Source organism: Cryptomeria japonica, chromosome 11, assembly GCF_030272615.1.
Source record: "Cryptomeria japonica chromosome 11, Sugi_1.0, whole genome shotgun sequence".
In the NCBI taxonomy this organism is placed as follows: domain Eukaryota; kingdom Viridiplantae; phylum Streptophyta; class Pinopsida; order Cupressales; family Cupressaceae; genus Cryptomeria; species Cryptomeria japonica.
In genome coordinates this window covers 581,658,997-581,677,029 of record NC_081415.1, presented here as the reverse complement: position 1 = coordinate 581,677,029, position 18,033 = coordinate 581,658,997, and the positions used below count along the sequence as shown (strand labels likewise).

General features: G+C 38.3%; 1 protein-coding gene across 1 annotated transcript in view; it reads right to left on the bottom strand.

Moving 5' to 3' along the window:
- The window catches only part of LOC131072914 (anaphase-promoting complex subunit 1), a 310,855-nt gene that overhangs the window by 220,394 nt on the left and 72,428 nt on the right, over nt 1-18,033 (bottom strand). Inside the window, exon 13 of the mRNA XM_058009211.2 lies at nt 1,915-1,989. Within this exon, the coding sequence (XP_057865194.2) occupies nt 1,915-1,989 (75 nt within the window). The remainder of the gene's footprint in view (nt 1-1,914; nt 1,990-18,033) is intronic.

Here is an 18,033-nt window from a genome sequence, read left to right as displayed (position 1 = left end):
CTAGGGTAAATACAAATGTAACTTGTGATGACATGACAGGTCAAGACCTATTCATGTAACTTGTGAATGGAATTCGAACTTATTGTATTTTGGTGCCAAGTTCATTATGGCCGACTAAGGCAAATCGATCACTTGTATCTCCTATATAAATAAGGCAATCTAACCCATTCTACCACCATTCATACATTCATCCAATTCAGCGATCTGATCTGCAAGTGATTCAAGATACAGTGAATTCTTACAAGACTCGGTGAATATACTTTGAAGGTCTGCCATTAAGCTCTAAGGTCAGCAAACTCATCTTGGAGAATAGCGAATTCATTCTCGCTGAGCGAATCCAATCAAAGGTGGCAATTATCATCAGATTGAAGGACAAGTCAAATTCTGATCAGAATTCAAGATTCAGGTAAGTCAGTTTGTTCATGCCCTAGGTGGGCGAATTTTTACTTGGCTATCTTTGACATTAATATAATTTGATCTGAATCTTGTTGCTGGGTTTTTCCTCCAAGAGGGAGGTTTTCCCAGGGTATATGTGTGTTATGTGTTTTATTTATCTTGCATTCTGATTTTCTGTTCTTTACTGCTAATCTGATTGCTAAAATTTAACACTTGTAATCCATTCATGAAGGCTCCAGCTTTCGCAATTTTCTCTATCTCTTCAAGATAGAGAAAATTCTCAAAGCAGGAATACTCTCAAAAGTGAATATTATTGTGAATGAATGGGTAACACTCATAATCAATACTAAGGATTGTAACCAGACTTGCATCTATTTCAATTTCAAAAGTATGAATGTCCTTCCATTTTCCTTCATATATTCCTTCTTTAGGAAAGTGACAAGAGATGAGATCTACCATTGTCTAGATGGTTTTCCTAGCTACAACCAAATCAGTATCACAACATGAGTATAAGAAAGAAGAATAGATTGAGCATCACAGACACACTACCCAGCACAACATAATCCAAATGTGTATGTATAAATTTATTTGGTTGCAGGACACTTAACAACTTAAGTATAACCTTAAGGAATGTTAAATTTCAAATATTGAATAGACAAAGGGGTAATAACTCACTTTATAGAGCACCCATAACGGAGTTTAGGAGTTCTCAGGTTCAAGCCCTAGCCAATCCATCTCTAAAACAAATGTGATTGATAGATCAATTCTTAGAGAACCTGTTTCGGATGTCCTCAGTTGAAGTCCTAACCAGTTCATTTTGACCAAGCAATAAACATCATAATCTAGATACAAGTGTATTATAGACTACTAGAGTTTTCCAGCCTCCTCGTTGCCTCGAGATAAGTCTAGGTATAATAGATCTGCTTCATATTGACATCAACGGCCTTCTCCTTCTCTGTAGCTTTGTTCACAAATGTAAACACATTAAATTTTTATCTACACTGAAGGCTTTAGGGAAAGTAACCAATTTTTTTCCTAAAACTATCCAGACAAGATGCAGTCTTGCTTCCTCCCAATTAAGCATCATTAAATCATGCATTTGCCCTTTAATAATACTTTTCTTTCTCGTATTTCTTTAAACTAACTAGCATATTTTTGATAGATGAAGGAATAGGTTTCTATTTCTTTTGAATTGATTTAAGTTTTCTGGCTTCCTATTTTAATTGAGTATGATTATAGCAGCTGTGGTGAAGTGTTCCATAACACATAAACTCATTAATGAATATCTGCCCTGAATATAAGAAAACAAAAATGGCAAACTGTTCAAATATGCCATTAAATTTGCAATTGCAATTAGAGTTCCTTTGGTAATTTAAAAGGATCAATATTCATTTGTAGCTAAATTCCTTGAGTTGCAATAATTATTTAACATTTCACGACTGCTGATTTCCAGTGCATAAAAGCCATTTGTATAAATCAAAAAGAAAAGTTAGATTCTAAACATCTGTATTGTTTTACCTGGTGATCTTCATCAACAGCACCATGTACCGCATGAATAACTACAGGTGTTGCAGTACATAAAAGACGCCTAACCTGTAAATAAATGATTAAATAAACCATTGCACAAACATTTACAGAATATCTTCTATGACTACAACAACTAAATCTATGGGTTTTTCACAAAACTAGCAAATGTATGCACAAGTTCAGAAATAAATAAAAAATAAATTATTTCTTCTCCATGATCAAACCTGAAAAAATTCACAACTATTTCACATATTCCACTTTTTGAATCCAACCTATTCAATTAAGCCAAAAAGCAGTAATTGTGACCATGACAAGGTAATAACTTATTATTGCTATTGATGCGTTGGAAGGATCAAAACCAAAATCATAGATTATCAATCTTGCTTCTCAAAATTCCAGACAACAAACAGGCTTCCATAGAAATTGCACCTAATTCGATAGGTTACAACACATGTAGCTTCCCCCAAACATAATGATTATGAAAAAAAGCACTAGATTAACATTTTAGTTTCCAGACAAAACAGATAATGTCCCAACAAAACATGAAATATCTCTTTTAAGAATCTCCTTTGAGTAAGCACGCTCTGAAAAAGTACCTCAATTTGAAGATGATGGATTACTACCTGACCACTCAAGTCACAGCTATCAATCCCATATATCTTCCTAATTACTAATAATACTCTTTCTCTTTTTTCTGGATTTACTTTATATGCACATACACTCACATTCCAGTTATATTCATGTAGATAGAATTCTACTAATGTGCTTACAAAATAAAAGTTAAAAGTAAAACTATAATGTTATGTACATAATCATAGATTATGGCATTCTATTTTCTAGAAGAATCTGAAGTCATGTTGAAGATGAACCCAATAATTATCTCGAGATGTATGGAGTTTTCATATTGTTCATAAACAGGTACATTGCATCTCATTTGAATGAATGTAATTTTAAGTTTGTGTTTCCTTTTAAATTTCATTTTCACAGTCCAATTTCCAAGCTGCCATTGGTATCAAACCTGTCACATTTTTGCTTTATGTGCACCAAGTTGCCCCATTTTTGTGTGTCTTCATGTTTCATGATTCATCACATTTTATATTCCCTGACCAATAATCCTTCTAACGCACTCACAAACTGGTTCATGTGCTCGCCGATATGTGCGTCCTATTGTTTTTCAAGCCCCTCCATACTCAACAAGCAGCATCATTCATTGCAAAGGCAAAGAAATCTCTAACCCAATTTGTACAGGGAAAGCAGTTCAAAAACAAGGAAACAACAAAGAAAAAACAGCTAATGATGGTTACTGTTTCTGGTTCATAGCTCATAAGACAGCAAAAAGACTTCAAATATCCTCCAGTTTCCATCAGGTAAAGACCCTTTCATTTCCATCCATGGCTTGTGAGGGTTTATTGTTCTAGACCATGTCTTCCCAAAAAAGCTTGCAAAACCTTCTCATGTACGCTGCTCAATTCCAAGTTTGAAACCTTTCAATTCTATTAAAGTAATTATTGTTATATTTAAAGGTCGTATATTTTGGTTTAGTATCTTCCTATCTCTGCTCTTTAGTCCACGATTGTGTCTGATAGAAACATCATTATGTAATTTATTTATTTAAGGAGTCTTTTGTCTCCTTGTTCAATCAATCATTTACCATTTCATGGAATTAGAGCCAGTAAACATTTTCTTGGCAAATTTTTTTATCACTAAAAATTTGTGTTAATCCTAAACTTTGTTTTCAGAAGTCATTACTTGGTTTTTTATTAAAAATTGAAGGTGTATTTTCACGTCGGATTTTTGTGGAGATTTGTGGGTTCTTCCAATGAAAAATCGCATTTTTGTGGAATTGTGTGTCAGGATCTTCTTTTATCGCGAGGTTTATTTTGTCTGTCTTTCTGGGTAGCACAAACTGCACGAAGGAGTTTTTATAGATGAACAAGCATTTCATGCCTGATCAAATTATTTCCTGTCACCTTTGCTTACATAATTGAGGGGTATTGTGTGTATTTTAGTGGCTTCAAGTTATTATGTGCCTGTGCAACTCCACGCGCTGGGTTTGGAAATTTTTGTTACTTATACAGACTTTCTTCTGTGCTCAATGATCCCAATATAGTTTTTCAGAAATCACAATTTTCTATATGTTTTTGCTCACAATTTACAACTACGGTTTTCTTTGTTTCTATTCTAAGGTGACTAGCCTTGTCTACTGCACGACTAGGGTTTTGCAAATTTTTCACTTTTAGAGGGTCTGAATTTCTGTCCGGCTAAGGTTTCAAACCTGGCCCTTTTTTTCTTCCTGTGGAACATTTTTTCCCCAATTTTTGGATAAAACTAAGGTTTTTGTTTTCCGATTTTTTAAAAATTTAAGGGTTTTTTCAAATTTTCTTGAAAATTTGCCACCTCCATATTTGTGTCAGAAAGAACTTTCACAGTTTTCAATACCTCGTGATCTATGCCAGAAGGGTTTCGAGAACTTTTTTCAAAAATCAGAATTTGTACATGCATGTGACTTTTTACCTCAATTTTTCTGCATTGGAAATTAAGAGGGACGGTGACATTAACCAACATTATGCTCGAAAGCAACCAATGTTATAATGGCAAAAATTACAAAACATGTAAACAGCGTATGCTCAACATCTTTGAATACCAATGTCTAGATCATATAGTTCTAGGTAAGACTATTCATCCCACAACAACAGGAAAAGACCAGGACAAGTTCCATGAGCGCAATCGGGAAGGGGTTGTGTTCATTAAGTTGTTAGTCACCGACGATATGCCTCTTTGGCAAGACAATTGCGAAGACTTGGACACACCTAAAGGATCTACATGAAACGTCAGACAAGGGCAGAGCATTCCTTTTGAAGAATATGTTGTATTCAAACATGATGGACGTAAGATGTCCCTACAAGAGCATGTTACAAAGATCAAGGATATTTACCATCAATTGGAGGCTATCGGTCGCAAGATGGAAGAAGATATGGTGGTTATCATGCTGTAAAGATTACCAAAATCCTACGAACACTTCATTGAAACACTCAACATTACATTCATGAATATTCACTTCAAGTTTGTTGACCTATACAACAACTTTTGCAGCAAGATAGATGGAAACAGTTTGGAAGCAACAGCAAATCATCCACTGCAGAACAAGCATTTACTGTCAAAGCCAAGGATAAAGGCAACGTTAAAGGCAAGTGCTTTTAGCCAAAAGCACAAAGCAAACCTGAGGACAGCTCCAAGAAAGTTATCAGATGTCATTATTGTTTAAAGCTTGGCCACATGAGGAAATAGTGCAGAAAATGGTTTGTTGATGAGAAATCCAACTATGGTGGGTCTCAACAAAAGGCCCATGTTGCAAAGTATTCTGAGCAGGAGTCTGCTATTTTATGCATTTATGGCCAAAAAATCAACAATAAGAAATCACCTACTTGGTATATTGATTTTGGAGCTTCTCAGCATTTTACACACATGAGAGATTGGTTCACGAAGTACAAGGCATGCTCTGATCCAGTGATCTTCAGCGCAGGTGTAAAAATACAGTTGTCAGCAAGGGCAACGATCACATTACATCTAGTGGGAGGAATCTCATATTTCTCAATGTATACTATGTTTCGGGCATGGAGCTCAATCTACTTTCTGTAAGTCAAATTATGTGACACAATCCAAAGTTGGATGTTGTCTTCAGTGCACAAAAGTGTCGCATTGTTCATAAGGAGTCCAAGCAAACAATTATAGTTGGCCTCGAAGATCATGGATTGTATAGGTTGGTTGATACTAGAGAGTCTCAAGAGATTGCAATGGCTAAAAAGAGTTCATTCGTCAGCACTCTTTGGCATCAACAGTATGGGCATCTCAACCTATCATATCTCTCAATTGGCTTTGGAGAATCTAGTAGAAGGCTTACCTGAGATTCAACAGCCAAGTAGGGAAGCGGCATCGAACTCCATTCTCAAACAGACAAGCTTGGATAGCATCCAAGGTCTTCCAGCTGGTTCATGCAAATGTTTGTGGACCAATGAATATGGCATTGATCACTGGTGCAAGGTATTTTCTTTTGTTTGTTGATGATTTTAGTAGAAAAATGTGGGTATTTATTGTCAAAGCAAAATTAGATGTGTTTAATGAATTTCAGAAGTTCAAAGCAATAGTTGAAAAAGAGTTATGACATCAAATCATAACTCTTAGGTCAGATAATGGGGGCGAATTTTGTTCCACTAAATTAACAAGCTTCTGTGCTAAACAGGGTATTAAACATCAACTTACCACACCCTATACCCCTCAGCAAAATGGTGTTGTTGAGTAGAGGAACCAAACCATAACAAAGATGGCTCAATGTATGCTACAAAACAATAATGTGCCTAAGAAGTATTAGGCAAAAGCAATGTATACTGTAGTATACCTTCTAAATCGATCTCCCACATAGGCCATTAAGAAGACTCTCAAGGAAGCTTGGTCTGGGATGAAACCAAAAATCAGCAGCCTCATTGTTTTTGGTTCAACAAAACCTGTTAGGATTTGTTGTGACCATTTCACACATCGCCCCATAGCAAATGGGGACCCCCTCTTTTTGCTTGTTTTTCGCTCGTTTTCGCTTTCGTTTTTAGGGTTTTGTTAGTCGGTTAGTCGTCTGGATTTAGGGCCAAGCCTTAGGGTTTTAAATTTTGCCTTTTCAAGCCAAAATCCAGTCATTTTTGAGAGCTTCTGAGCTTTTTTTCTAGAATGCAAATTTTGAATGCAATGATTTCGCCAAAATGGTCTAATTTTCAATTGGAATGTTCATGCAGAGCTTAAATTTGTCTAAGTGTTGACCGTCAATATGAATTTTTGTCTGATTGAATATTTTGACCAAATTTTGACTTTTTTGAATTTTGATCCTGGGCGTTGGAATTGATTTGTTTTCGCCTCGTGAAGTGTTAAAATGTGAAAAATCTTGTTATTTTGGCCTGTAGGAGCAAAATCGCTCCTGTCCCTCAGTGAAGGACGGGAGCTCAATCTCAAATATCTCATCATCCTTGCAAAGTCCAGACAAATTTTACGTTTGAAGTGATGGAGAACGGCGAGATCTTTCCATTGAATATAAATTGAAGATTTTCATGAGCACAGAAAGGCCTCCAGGAGGAAAATCGCTCCTGTCCCTCAGTGAAGGACCGGAGCTACAAATCAAATTTCGCCTCGTCCTTGCAAGATTTCGACAACTTAATGATTTGAGGACGTCCAAGAGAAGATGTTTTGCCAAATGAATATAATTTGAGATGCAAAAACGAAGGAGAATGACCTATATTGACCAAATCGCTCCTGTCCCTCTCCAAGGGACCAGGGCGAAGTACCTTGTAGCTCTCGTCCCTCTCCCAGGGACCAGAGCGATTTCACTCATTTTGCAAAATCCAGATAAGGGTCAAGGCAAGTTTACGTTCAAAAACAAAGGGGAACATGAGGTGAACGCATTGAATATAATTTGAAGATTTTTTGGACGTCCATATCAGTGTTAAATGCCTAGTTCGCTCCTGTCCCTCAGGAAGGGACCAGAGCGATTTTTGATATAATTGCTTTTCTTGCAAAGTTACAAATGATGTCAAGGCATGAACGAATAGAGGGAAGAAGGACGAGTCCGTTGAATATAAACTTGGAACCAGGCAAAGTGAGATAGTGGCCACAAGGGAAGGATCGCTCCTGTCCCTCTCCAAGGGACCAGGGCGATGATGATGATAATACTCTCTACGCAAGTTCAAGGTCGTTCCTCCAAAGTTCAAGGCCGATCCAAGTCAAGACGAAGGGTGGCGAAGACATTTTAGAGCATTTCCATCAAGCGCAAGGTTGTAAAGGTCATCACATGGAAGGAACGTGCACTCTAAGACCCAGATCGCTCTTGTCCCATGGAAAGGGACCAGAGCGATACCTACATAATGGCATAAATTTCAAAAGGCGAACAAGTTTCGAGCAACCAAGAAGGTCGAAAGGACATCATTTCACGTAATGAAGATGATGGCAAGTTGATAAAAACAAGAACAAGCACATAATAATGAACTTCGCTCCTATCCCTCAGGAAGGGACCAGAGCGATGTTAGATGTATTAACCATTTCAGGCAAAATTTACGTAAGGACAAGATTTCGCAAGGTCTTAGATGGTCCACGGAAGGGTAGAAAGGTGATGCATGAAGATTTCAAACGTTAGATAATCACCAAGATGGACCTAGGGACCATATCGCTCTTGTCCCTCTCCAAGGGACCAGGGCGATTTGCTTTGGATCCTTCGTTTTGCTTCAAGTACGTGCTAAGTCAAGACTCCATAAGGATAAACAAGGTTCAAGCCATCATTTGATGATAACATACAAGAGTTTTAAACGTCCATCAAGGTAAAAGCTCATATCGCTCCTGTCCTTTGGACAAGGACCAGGGCGATCCTATCAAAAGCGCTCATATTCCTCCAAAATCGAAACAAGGCGAGGTTAAGCGAGACAAGGGACGGCGTTTGGAAAACATCACAATGGAAGATCGAAGGTCAAAAATGCATATTGAACGTGAAAAAATCAAGATCGCTCCTGTCCTTTGGACAAGGACCAAGGCGATACTATCAAAACACTCACGTTCCTTTAAAGATCAAGGCGAAGCAAGGTTAGGAAGTGCGAAGGACGACGTTTGAAGGACATTGCAAAGGAGATCGAAGTTTAAAAGTCGCCAAGATCAAGGAGAAATAATAGATCGCTCCTGTCCCTCTCCAAGGAACAAGGGCGATGATCCTTATAACATCGAAGGTACCTTGCAAAAGCAAATGGAATAAGCGCAAAGGACACAAACAATGATATTATTCGCCTTACAATGGAAGTTCGAAGGTCAAAGATACAAGATGAACGTGAAGACATGGAGATCGCTCCTGTCCCTCTCCAAGGGACAAGGGCGATGTTAGGCAAAACACATGATATTCTTTGAAAATCACGTTAAGACAAGGACGCACAAGGTTTTAAATAGCATTTGGAAGATGATACAAGGAAAGGATCGTACCAAAATGGAGAATTTCAAGCAAAAAACTTAGGATCGCTCCTGTCCCTCTCCAAGGGACCAGGGCGATAATGGTCATAAAATGCATTTGCTCGCACAAGAAAGAAATTCAAATTCGAAGGACCACCAGATGATCGATTTGGAACGTGGAAATGAAGGAGTTGAACGTTGAAAACGCAAGAATCACGCCAAAGATGGTGAATCGCTCCTGTCCCTCTCCAAGGGACCAGAGCGATGAGGTACGTCCCTTTATTTTCATATTTTTGGCGCCAAATTAAACAATTCAAATATCCTTAAATGCTAAATCGATTTAAAAAATTGAAAATCCTATTTAAATTGGCATTTAATATGGCGTTAATCTTTATTAATTATTTTTGCCTTTATTAAAATCGAAATTTGCAAATAAAAAACGCAAGGCATTAATAATTAATTATTTAATTAATAAAAAATCGATTTCAAGCGCTCATATATGGAGGTCGGCCTTGTTATGTCATTGCAAATCATTTAAAAATCGTTTATATTTTACCAAGTCGGCCTTAGTAAATAAATCGATGAGAGCGCTATATATATAGGGGGGTGAAAACTATTATTTTCACAGCATTATTTTACCTCTCTACATGCGAATTAAGGAAGACGAAGGAAAGTGTTAAGTGTGTTCAAAGATAGTGCGAATATTATCCAAGGTGGCGCGAGTTTCATTCATACCAAAGGTGGCGCTAATATAGAGTGCGAATTACATTGAAGACCAAGGGTGGTGCGAGTTTGAAGATTCATTTGAAGACCACACTAAGTGCGAATTTGAAGACCACACCAAAGGCGAACTTGGAGATTTGTTTGTGCGAACTTGAAGATCCATCTAAAACCACGTCCAAGGCGATAATTGAAGATCACGTCCTGTCCAGAGGTGGCGAAGTCAATTTTGAGGAGATCATATTGAAGATTACTTTTATACCTCAATTTTGCCTAGGCAAATTTTGTTTTTGCATTCTAGAGTTAGCTCTCTGTCGAGGTATGGCGATTTATTATTATTGTTTTATTCATTCATCGTCATATTTCAAATTTTGAAATTTTGAATTTTGAATCTCTTGGCTCAATCGTTGTATTTTAGGAAATGATAACTCTAGAGACTTATCATGAGGTTTCCTAAAATTTATCTCTCTTATTTACGTTATTTATTGCAAAATCTATTTCTTATAATGAAATGTTGTGTAGGTATGGCGACCCCAAAGGCGGGAGCATCCACTAGTCGCTCAGCTCTCATGAAAGAAGATCAGAAGACCGAAGAAGTGGAGACCAAGATCGTGTCTAAGTGGAGCAACATTGGAGATACCAACTTGGGGAACTTTAGCACGAAGAAGTTCCGAGAGGTCCCTTACATCGGCAAGCCATCACCTGTCGCCCGGAGAATAATAGAGAGTGGCATCATCAAGGCGGCCGGTTTTCCTCCAGCTATTCAGTGCCACGAGTTGATGATCGAGTGTGCCCGTCATTACAATCCACAGTCCAGGACGATTGTGTCCAACGAGGGAAACACTTTGGCGTACCTTTCAGAGGAAGCCATAAGTGAAGCCTTCCATCTTCCAGAGCACAGGGACATGATATACAAGAGCATTGAAGGAGCCAGATCAGTGTACGATGATGATCCAGATGCTTGCCTAAGCATAATCAACAAGAACTGGCTACTTAAGAGTCGTCCCCGTCTGAGCAAAGTACCGAACACACCACACAGGATTGATTTCCAGGAGGAGTACAGAGATTTGATTACCATGCTCAACAGAGTTACAGGAGCACCTCATGCCTTCTATTTTGAGAAATGGATGTTTTACTTCATCCAGGTGATTGTTCAAGGAAAGGGTACAATACATTGGGCTAGGATAATTAGCCATTGCTTAGACGTACAGTTGAGAAGACTCAGGGCTACTAAGTCCTTCCACATGAGTTCATACGTCATCTATGCCTTAATCAGGAGCGTTGAGTACGCAGGACTACCTCACAGAGGAGTGATTGGAAGAGGACCCGGCGAGGTCAGAGTTTGTGAATCCTATACCTACTTGCATCATCCACCAGGGAAGAACTACAAGTTAATCAATGATACTTTCACGATGAACATCACAAGGACGTTGCAAGGTGGAATTCACAACAGATTATCTCAGGATGCCCAGGAGTTCATCAAGAGATACGGTGCTTGGTTCATTCAGTTTCCCAAGTTCACTTACATTAGAGTGTATGGATGTCCTTTACCTCCATACATGTTGCCGAGGTACCCGACAGACAGAATTGTGTTACTTGAAGTAACAAGGCAGTTGGCAGCATATGTGAAGGCATTCAGACACAGACATCAGAATGGAGTTCAGGTACCTATTATTTTGGGTAATTCAGTTGAGGTATGTCCTAATGTCTTAGCCATGGATGACGCAGAGAAGGAGTTAGCCTTGTATCCTTTTTCATCTTTTGCTTGGAGGAATAGTTTTGATCCACATGGACATTTAGAGGAGACGGTCGGTAGAAGATTTAGACATGAGTACCAGATTGAAGATTTTATGATGAATCTCCTAGATGATCTCGAAGTGAAACGAAAGATACATTCTAGATTGCCTTTGGACTTCATCAGGAAATGTAAGATTTACAGAGTAGCCGACCAAGCTCAGGACAACGGCAGGCACATCCAATCTTCATATGATAGAGAAAGCAAGACAATAAGTTTGAATTGGAATGAGCCCGAGGCCGTGGATTTAGATGATTTGATGGCACCAGTCTTGTCTTGTACTCGCAGATGGGTAGACGTTCAGCATCAGAAGTTGAGAGAACAAGGCATAGCCATGTCTTTTACTTTGGAAGAAAGGCCAGCCGAAGGTGGAGCCAGTGTTAGTGAAGGCAATCCTAATCCTAGGAATTCAGGTGAAGGTAACCTTCGATGTGCCAGTGAGGGCAATCTCCATTCGAGAGGTTCGAAGAGAAAGGAAAGATCAGAAAAGAAAGAGCCGTCCAAGAAAAAGCAAGGTGCCAACAAAGATCAAACACCAGGTACTTCTTCCAGACCAGAGGATAGAACAATTCGAGTGGAAGAATCCATGGAATCGATGGTACAGAATGATAGGCAGGAGGAAGGACAGATGCAGCATGTTTCATCCGATGGATCTCTCCAAGACTATGATTTAAACAATGATAATGAAGTGACATCTCCTCCCAGACAAGAAGAAATGGTACATAAAGAAATTCAAGTTCAAGAGACAAGATCGAATATCCCAGATTGGTTGAAGGAAAGATTGACTAAGGTGATCGTAATTGAGGACGAGGACAGTGCAATTGATTTAGAGAGCCTTGTTGGACGTTCACATATGACAACAGAGAAGAAGAAGGCTACAAAGATGTCCAAGATGATTCGAGATGAGACTGGATCTAGAAAACTGCAGATAGCTACACCGGCAGCAGACAAATATGAGGGTGAGATCCTAGCAGAGGACTATCATATACAGACTATTGAGTTAGGACCATCCACAGCAGAGCAGACTTTAGATGATGCCACCGACACATTTGAGGCATTGAAGGACAAGTTTAGAGAAGAAGTAGAAAAGAATAGAAAGCTTGAGAGAGAGGTCGGTGCATGGAGGACTTATTTCAGTCACATCAATGAACCTTTGGGACGTCAGGATCCAGTTAGATCACCATTGCAGGCATTACCCCTTCAATCAATCAATGAAGCAGAAAGATTTAGGAATATGGTCCAGCGTACATGTAGTTGGATGGATAGATCTCACACGGTGGCCATTGAGTTTGTTACAAGGATGTCGAAGATCACCCATCAGGCTATCCAAGTTCTTGAGATTATTCACAGATTGATGGCAACAGTAGCTGCATTTGCCCATACCAAGGACGTTGTCATCCCTGTCTTGAAAGTTATAAGACACACATCCAGAAGAATTTTAGCACAAGAGAGGATCTTAGAAGGTGATTCTCACAGTTTGTTTCAGTGGTCAACCTTACTCCATATAAAGAGTGTTCTCTTTGAGGACATCAGTGTTAGATGTGGTCAAGTTGAGGAGGTGATCAATCCAATCCAGGACAGAGTATTTGAGGTACTTCGTACCATTCTTGGCAGAAGGATCGAGGTCGAGACAGATGTGGATATACAAGAATTTGAGGATAGAATCAAGATCATCTTTCGCAAGGACGCAGATGTTACAGATGAGCAGTATGATCAAATGTATGCCACCATGCTCCTGATTGATAGAACAAAGGAACTTGAACCTACTTGGGACACAGCTCTTCTAGATGCATTTGATCAGGTTATCCACTTAGAAGAGAGTATCAAGAATCTTCCCGAGATTCCAAGCACAGAAATCGAAGAAATCGTGACAAAATTCATTGCATATGCTAAGAAAGAGAATTGGAAAGGGAATAAGATTCTAGATGAAAGGTTGTTACAGATGACATGACATCTTATTTCTCATTGGTTGATACCTCCTAGATTTTTGTGCCAAATTTAATATTTGGCTATGTATTTAATATTGTTCAGTAAAAAGGAGGTCATTTGTAACAAACCCTAATTAGGGTTTAGGTGTCATGATCTTGTCCATTGATTTGCTTTCAATCTGGACCTTTCATTGTAACTGGGGATGCTATTTATACCCCCATTTTTCATTTCATTTGGAGTGAGTTAATAGTCGAATAGTCAGATAAAAGTGAAATAGAGAGATTAGAGTTGTAAGCAATTTTTATTTTGTAGCAAGATTGAGTCTTGAAGAGAGAAATTCAAGCAATTGTTGTATATGATGACTTGGAAATCAATAAAATATTGAAGTTATGGTGTTTTGTTGCAAATTTCTTAAGTTATCTTCATGGTTGTTGGATGTACTTGAATCACGCTCAATCAAAGTAGTTTGTTAATTTGAAAGGCTAAGTGTGAGATTTGATATTTGGTAGGATTCGCAATCCAAACCACTAGCTTCTTGCTGATTGTAGGAACGCCTTGCGTGGTCGACTGGAAAACATTTTGAGTCCTTAACCTTCAAGCATTTTCGCATCTAGGATATGTACTTTCGTAGTAGTGTCCTTGGTCTTTGATGCATTGAATACCATTATATTACCTTAGAAGATCGCACTAATTTCAATTGAGTTGTTACCTTATGGCAAAATTGAAGTTAGTTGAGTCTTGCCAAATCTCATTCATGCTAAGTCGTTCATAGGGTTAGGCTAGATTAGACTTCCTTAAACCCTGTCCTTTTTCTGGTTTTTTTGAAAGTTCCTTTTAGTTTAGTAAATCTTCGAACTTTTGGAATCCGTAAGACGCCTTGGAGGAAACAGCAAATCACATCATACCACTAAAAAAGCTTGTCCACACGTGGAGACCCCACTAAAAGAACCTTGGAGTCCATCTAACTGATCCTTTTTGCAGATCTTCAGCAGTTAGAGACTATTTTCTCAAGAGAGGATAAGATGCCTGTCGGTATTTTATTCTGTGTATGATTGTGTACAAAATACACGTCAACAGGATTCCAAATGCAAAGAGAACCAAACTGGATTCCAAAAGTCAAAAGTTGATGCTTACAGGCTACAATGACAATCATAAGGCCTATCAACTAATTTTTGTGGACATTGATCGTCTCACATTTAGTAGAGATGTAGTTTTTGATGAAAAAGGTGGATCCCTTCTGCTCTCTTCCCCCATCCAACATCTTGAAGAGCAACCTCTACAAAAAAAAGATATAGGTATTAGGCTTCCATTAGCTCCACCTGAAGGAAGGCATTCTGATGATTTTGAACAAGAAGTTGTGGAATCCCCTAGGCATGACATTGTACCACCAGAGTTCCCTCAAGAAGACCTGAATCAGCATCCAGATTATTTTGTTCCAAGCAGCCCAAGTCAAGTTGATACACCTGATTTTGAAGTAGATGAATCTGCTCTCCATCATAAGTGTTGGGAACAGCTTATTAGTGATGTTTGGGATGATGAGCTTGTTGAGGGTAGATCTTCTACATGCAAGACCAAGAAGAACAACAAAGTCAATTTTTCTCTTATCGCTGACATTCAAAGTGTTTATGAGCCCCAAACATATTTAGAGGCAAAAGGCTATGGAAGCTGAACATCATAATCTTTTGAAGAATAACACTTGGGTTCTGTCAAATCTTCCACCAGGGAAGAAAGCAATTCGCTGCAAATGGGTCTATAAAGTGAAGTACAAAGTTGATGGAACACTTGATAAATACAAAGCTCAGTTGCTAGCTAAAGGCTTCTCACAAAAGAAGGTGTTCACTATGAGGAAACCTTTGCTCCTACAACAAAGATGAGCACCATCCAACTGGTTCTAGTCATTCCAGCACAGTCTGGCTGGAAAGTCCATCAAATGGATGTGAAGAATGCCTTCCTCAATGGTGATTTGAAGGAAGAGGTTTACATAAGGCAGCCTCAAGGTTTCAAGGTTGCAAGCAACAAACACCAGGTATGTAGACTAGTGAAGGCTCTTTATGGCCTAAAGCAAGCCCTGAGGGCATGGTACATCAAGATTGATTAACATTTGATTGGGCAGGGCTTTCAAAGAGGTCCTTCGAATCCCAACTTTTATGTCAAGAGTGTTGGTAATGACATCATTTTCCTTGACATTTATGTGGATGATATCATCATTACTGGTAATGGTGCACAGTTGCTTGAGTAAATCAAACTGAATGTGCGTCAAGCATTTGATATTACAGATTTGGGACTCCTGCATTATTGTCTCGTGTAGAGGTTTGGCAAACAGGTCGTAGCATTTTCATTTCTTAGTCGAAGTATGCTAGGAGTTTGTTGGATAAGTTTACGATGAAAGATTGCAAACCTTCATCTAGACCTATGGAGAAAGGGCTGAAACTATCAATTAAATCAGATTCATCTGATCATCTGTGGTGAACAAGTCATCTTTCAAGCAACTAGTTGGCAGCCTTATCTATCTTACAACTACTAGACCTGATCCCTGTTATGTTGTGAGCTACATATCTCAATGTGAAAGGGACACCTGACTTTAGCATTCTATACAGCACAAGAAAAGATCCTTGGCTGATTGGTTTTACAAACTCAGATAGGGCAGGTTTTGTTGATGACAAGAAGTCTACTTCTAGGTATGTCTTCATTCTAGGTATGGGTGCAGTCACATGGACTAGTAAGAAGCAACAAGCAGTACCTCTTTCCTCGAACAAAGCAAAGTATCAAGTAACTGTTAAAGCAGCATATGAGGTAGTATGATTACGGAGGATGCTTTCTGACATGAAAATGTCTCAAACACTGCTTTCACCATTGCTAAACTTGCCAAGAATCCAATCTTTCACAAGTGAACCAAACATGTAGGGCTTCATTGTCACTTCATCAGACAACTTGTTGAAGATGGAGCTATAGTCTTGCAGTATGTTCCAACAGTGTACCAAACTGTAGACATCCTTAGCAAATCTCTGAGCCCAGACAAGTTTGTAAAATTTAGGGGGCAACTTGGTGTAGTTACTATTATATTTAATGGTCATTTATGTAGTTTAGTATAATGGTCATTTATGTAGTTTAGTATCTTTCTATTTCAGCTCTTTAGTTCACAATTGTTTCTTATAGAAACATCGTTATGTAATTTATTTATTTAACGAGTCTTTCATCTCCTTGTTTAATCAATCATTTACCATTTCAAATTCAAGAGTTTATTTTCAGGTCTACAAATAGCGGAAATTATTTAATTTTTAGACTTCTCGAGTATTGCAAACAATTAGTCTTTTTTTTTGTTGCACAAAATTCAAAATTGAAACAAATTACCTAAACCTAAAACAAAACGTAGTGTTCATATACATAGTGACTATAGTTTAGATATACACTAAGTTACCAGGTTCGGCATAGTGACTATAGTTTAGATATACACTAAGTTACCAGGTTCGGCATCCGAAGCTCGGATGCAGGTCCACATTCATGTTGGGTTCGTATTCGTGCCAACTCCAAGTGTGGGTCGTTGTGGCAACAAAGGAATAAGATGCTTCAAACACTCGACAACAATGAAATCAAAAAGCTTGCATTTTCTTACATTATCCAATATATTCGATGCATGAATCTTAAGCATAATGATGTTATGAATCGTGCACTGCAGAGTATTCTCTTTAAATTTCTGCATGTGAGATCTAAGGTCTCGTATATTGATTTTCTAGGTGCACTTATACCAAAAATTGAGCAGCAAGAAATGAAATTCATGCCTTGATCATTCATTGGAAATTGCATGCTTTGGCAAAAGGGCAACCTCACCAAAGACCAAAATTCACTTTTGAAACAAAGGGTAAAATCTAGGGTACAAGTGTGAGTGGGAAAAAAACTCAAAAGTTAGAAGCTCTTGCTTACAAGAGCACGATATAGTAGGAAAAGTATCAGAAAGTATAAGTTAGAAGCTCTTGCTTACAAGAGCACTAATATAAAGTGATTTAATTTTCAGATTGAATTCAAAAGAGTTTACAATATACAGTTAGGTGAGCACAATTGTATGAATAAATTAAAGGATGTGGCAGATAATGTTCTACAAGTAACATAAAAAGATGCCAAAATGAATCACATAGTGAAAGATCCCCACCAATTCTAATCTGAATTTTTCTGATTGTTTGACTGCTGATTGAAATGGTTTTAAGGGTTTTACCAAGGTTTTGGTTTTAAGTTTCAATGCCAATGGTTGTGCATGATACAAATCTAGAAGTTATTGAGGTGTCCTTCTAGCACATACAAGGACCAAATTCATGCATATAAGCTGATGTTTAATTCTGGTTTGTGAAATGACCACTTTCAAGTCTGACATGAAGTCTGATCTGCAACAGCAGGACTGATATGAGCTGCTACAGGTCTGATATGCAATTTCCAGCCATCATATTTGCTGCCACGAATCTGATATGCACTTTCCAGCCACTATATATACAACTACAGATCTGATTATGATTCCAAACCCTAAGACCCAGCTGTAGTAGGTTATATTATCACTGAATAATGGTACGGCAGGCTGGATTTGCTGCTAAATGCTGATGACATAGGCCCAAACATTCCAGATCTGCAACTAATTGGTGTATTCAGCCTGCTGTTACCAAAATGTCTAATTTCTCTCTGAAAATAACTCCAAACCTACATAAGAATCTCTCCAA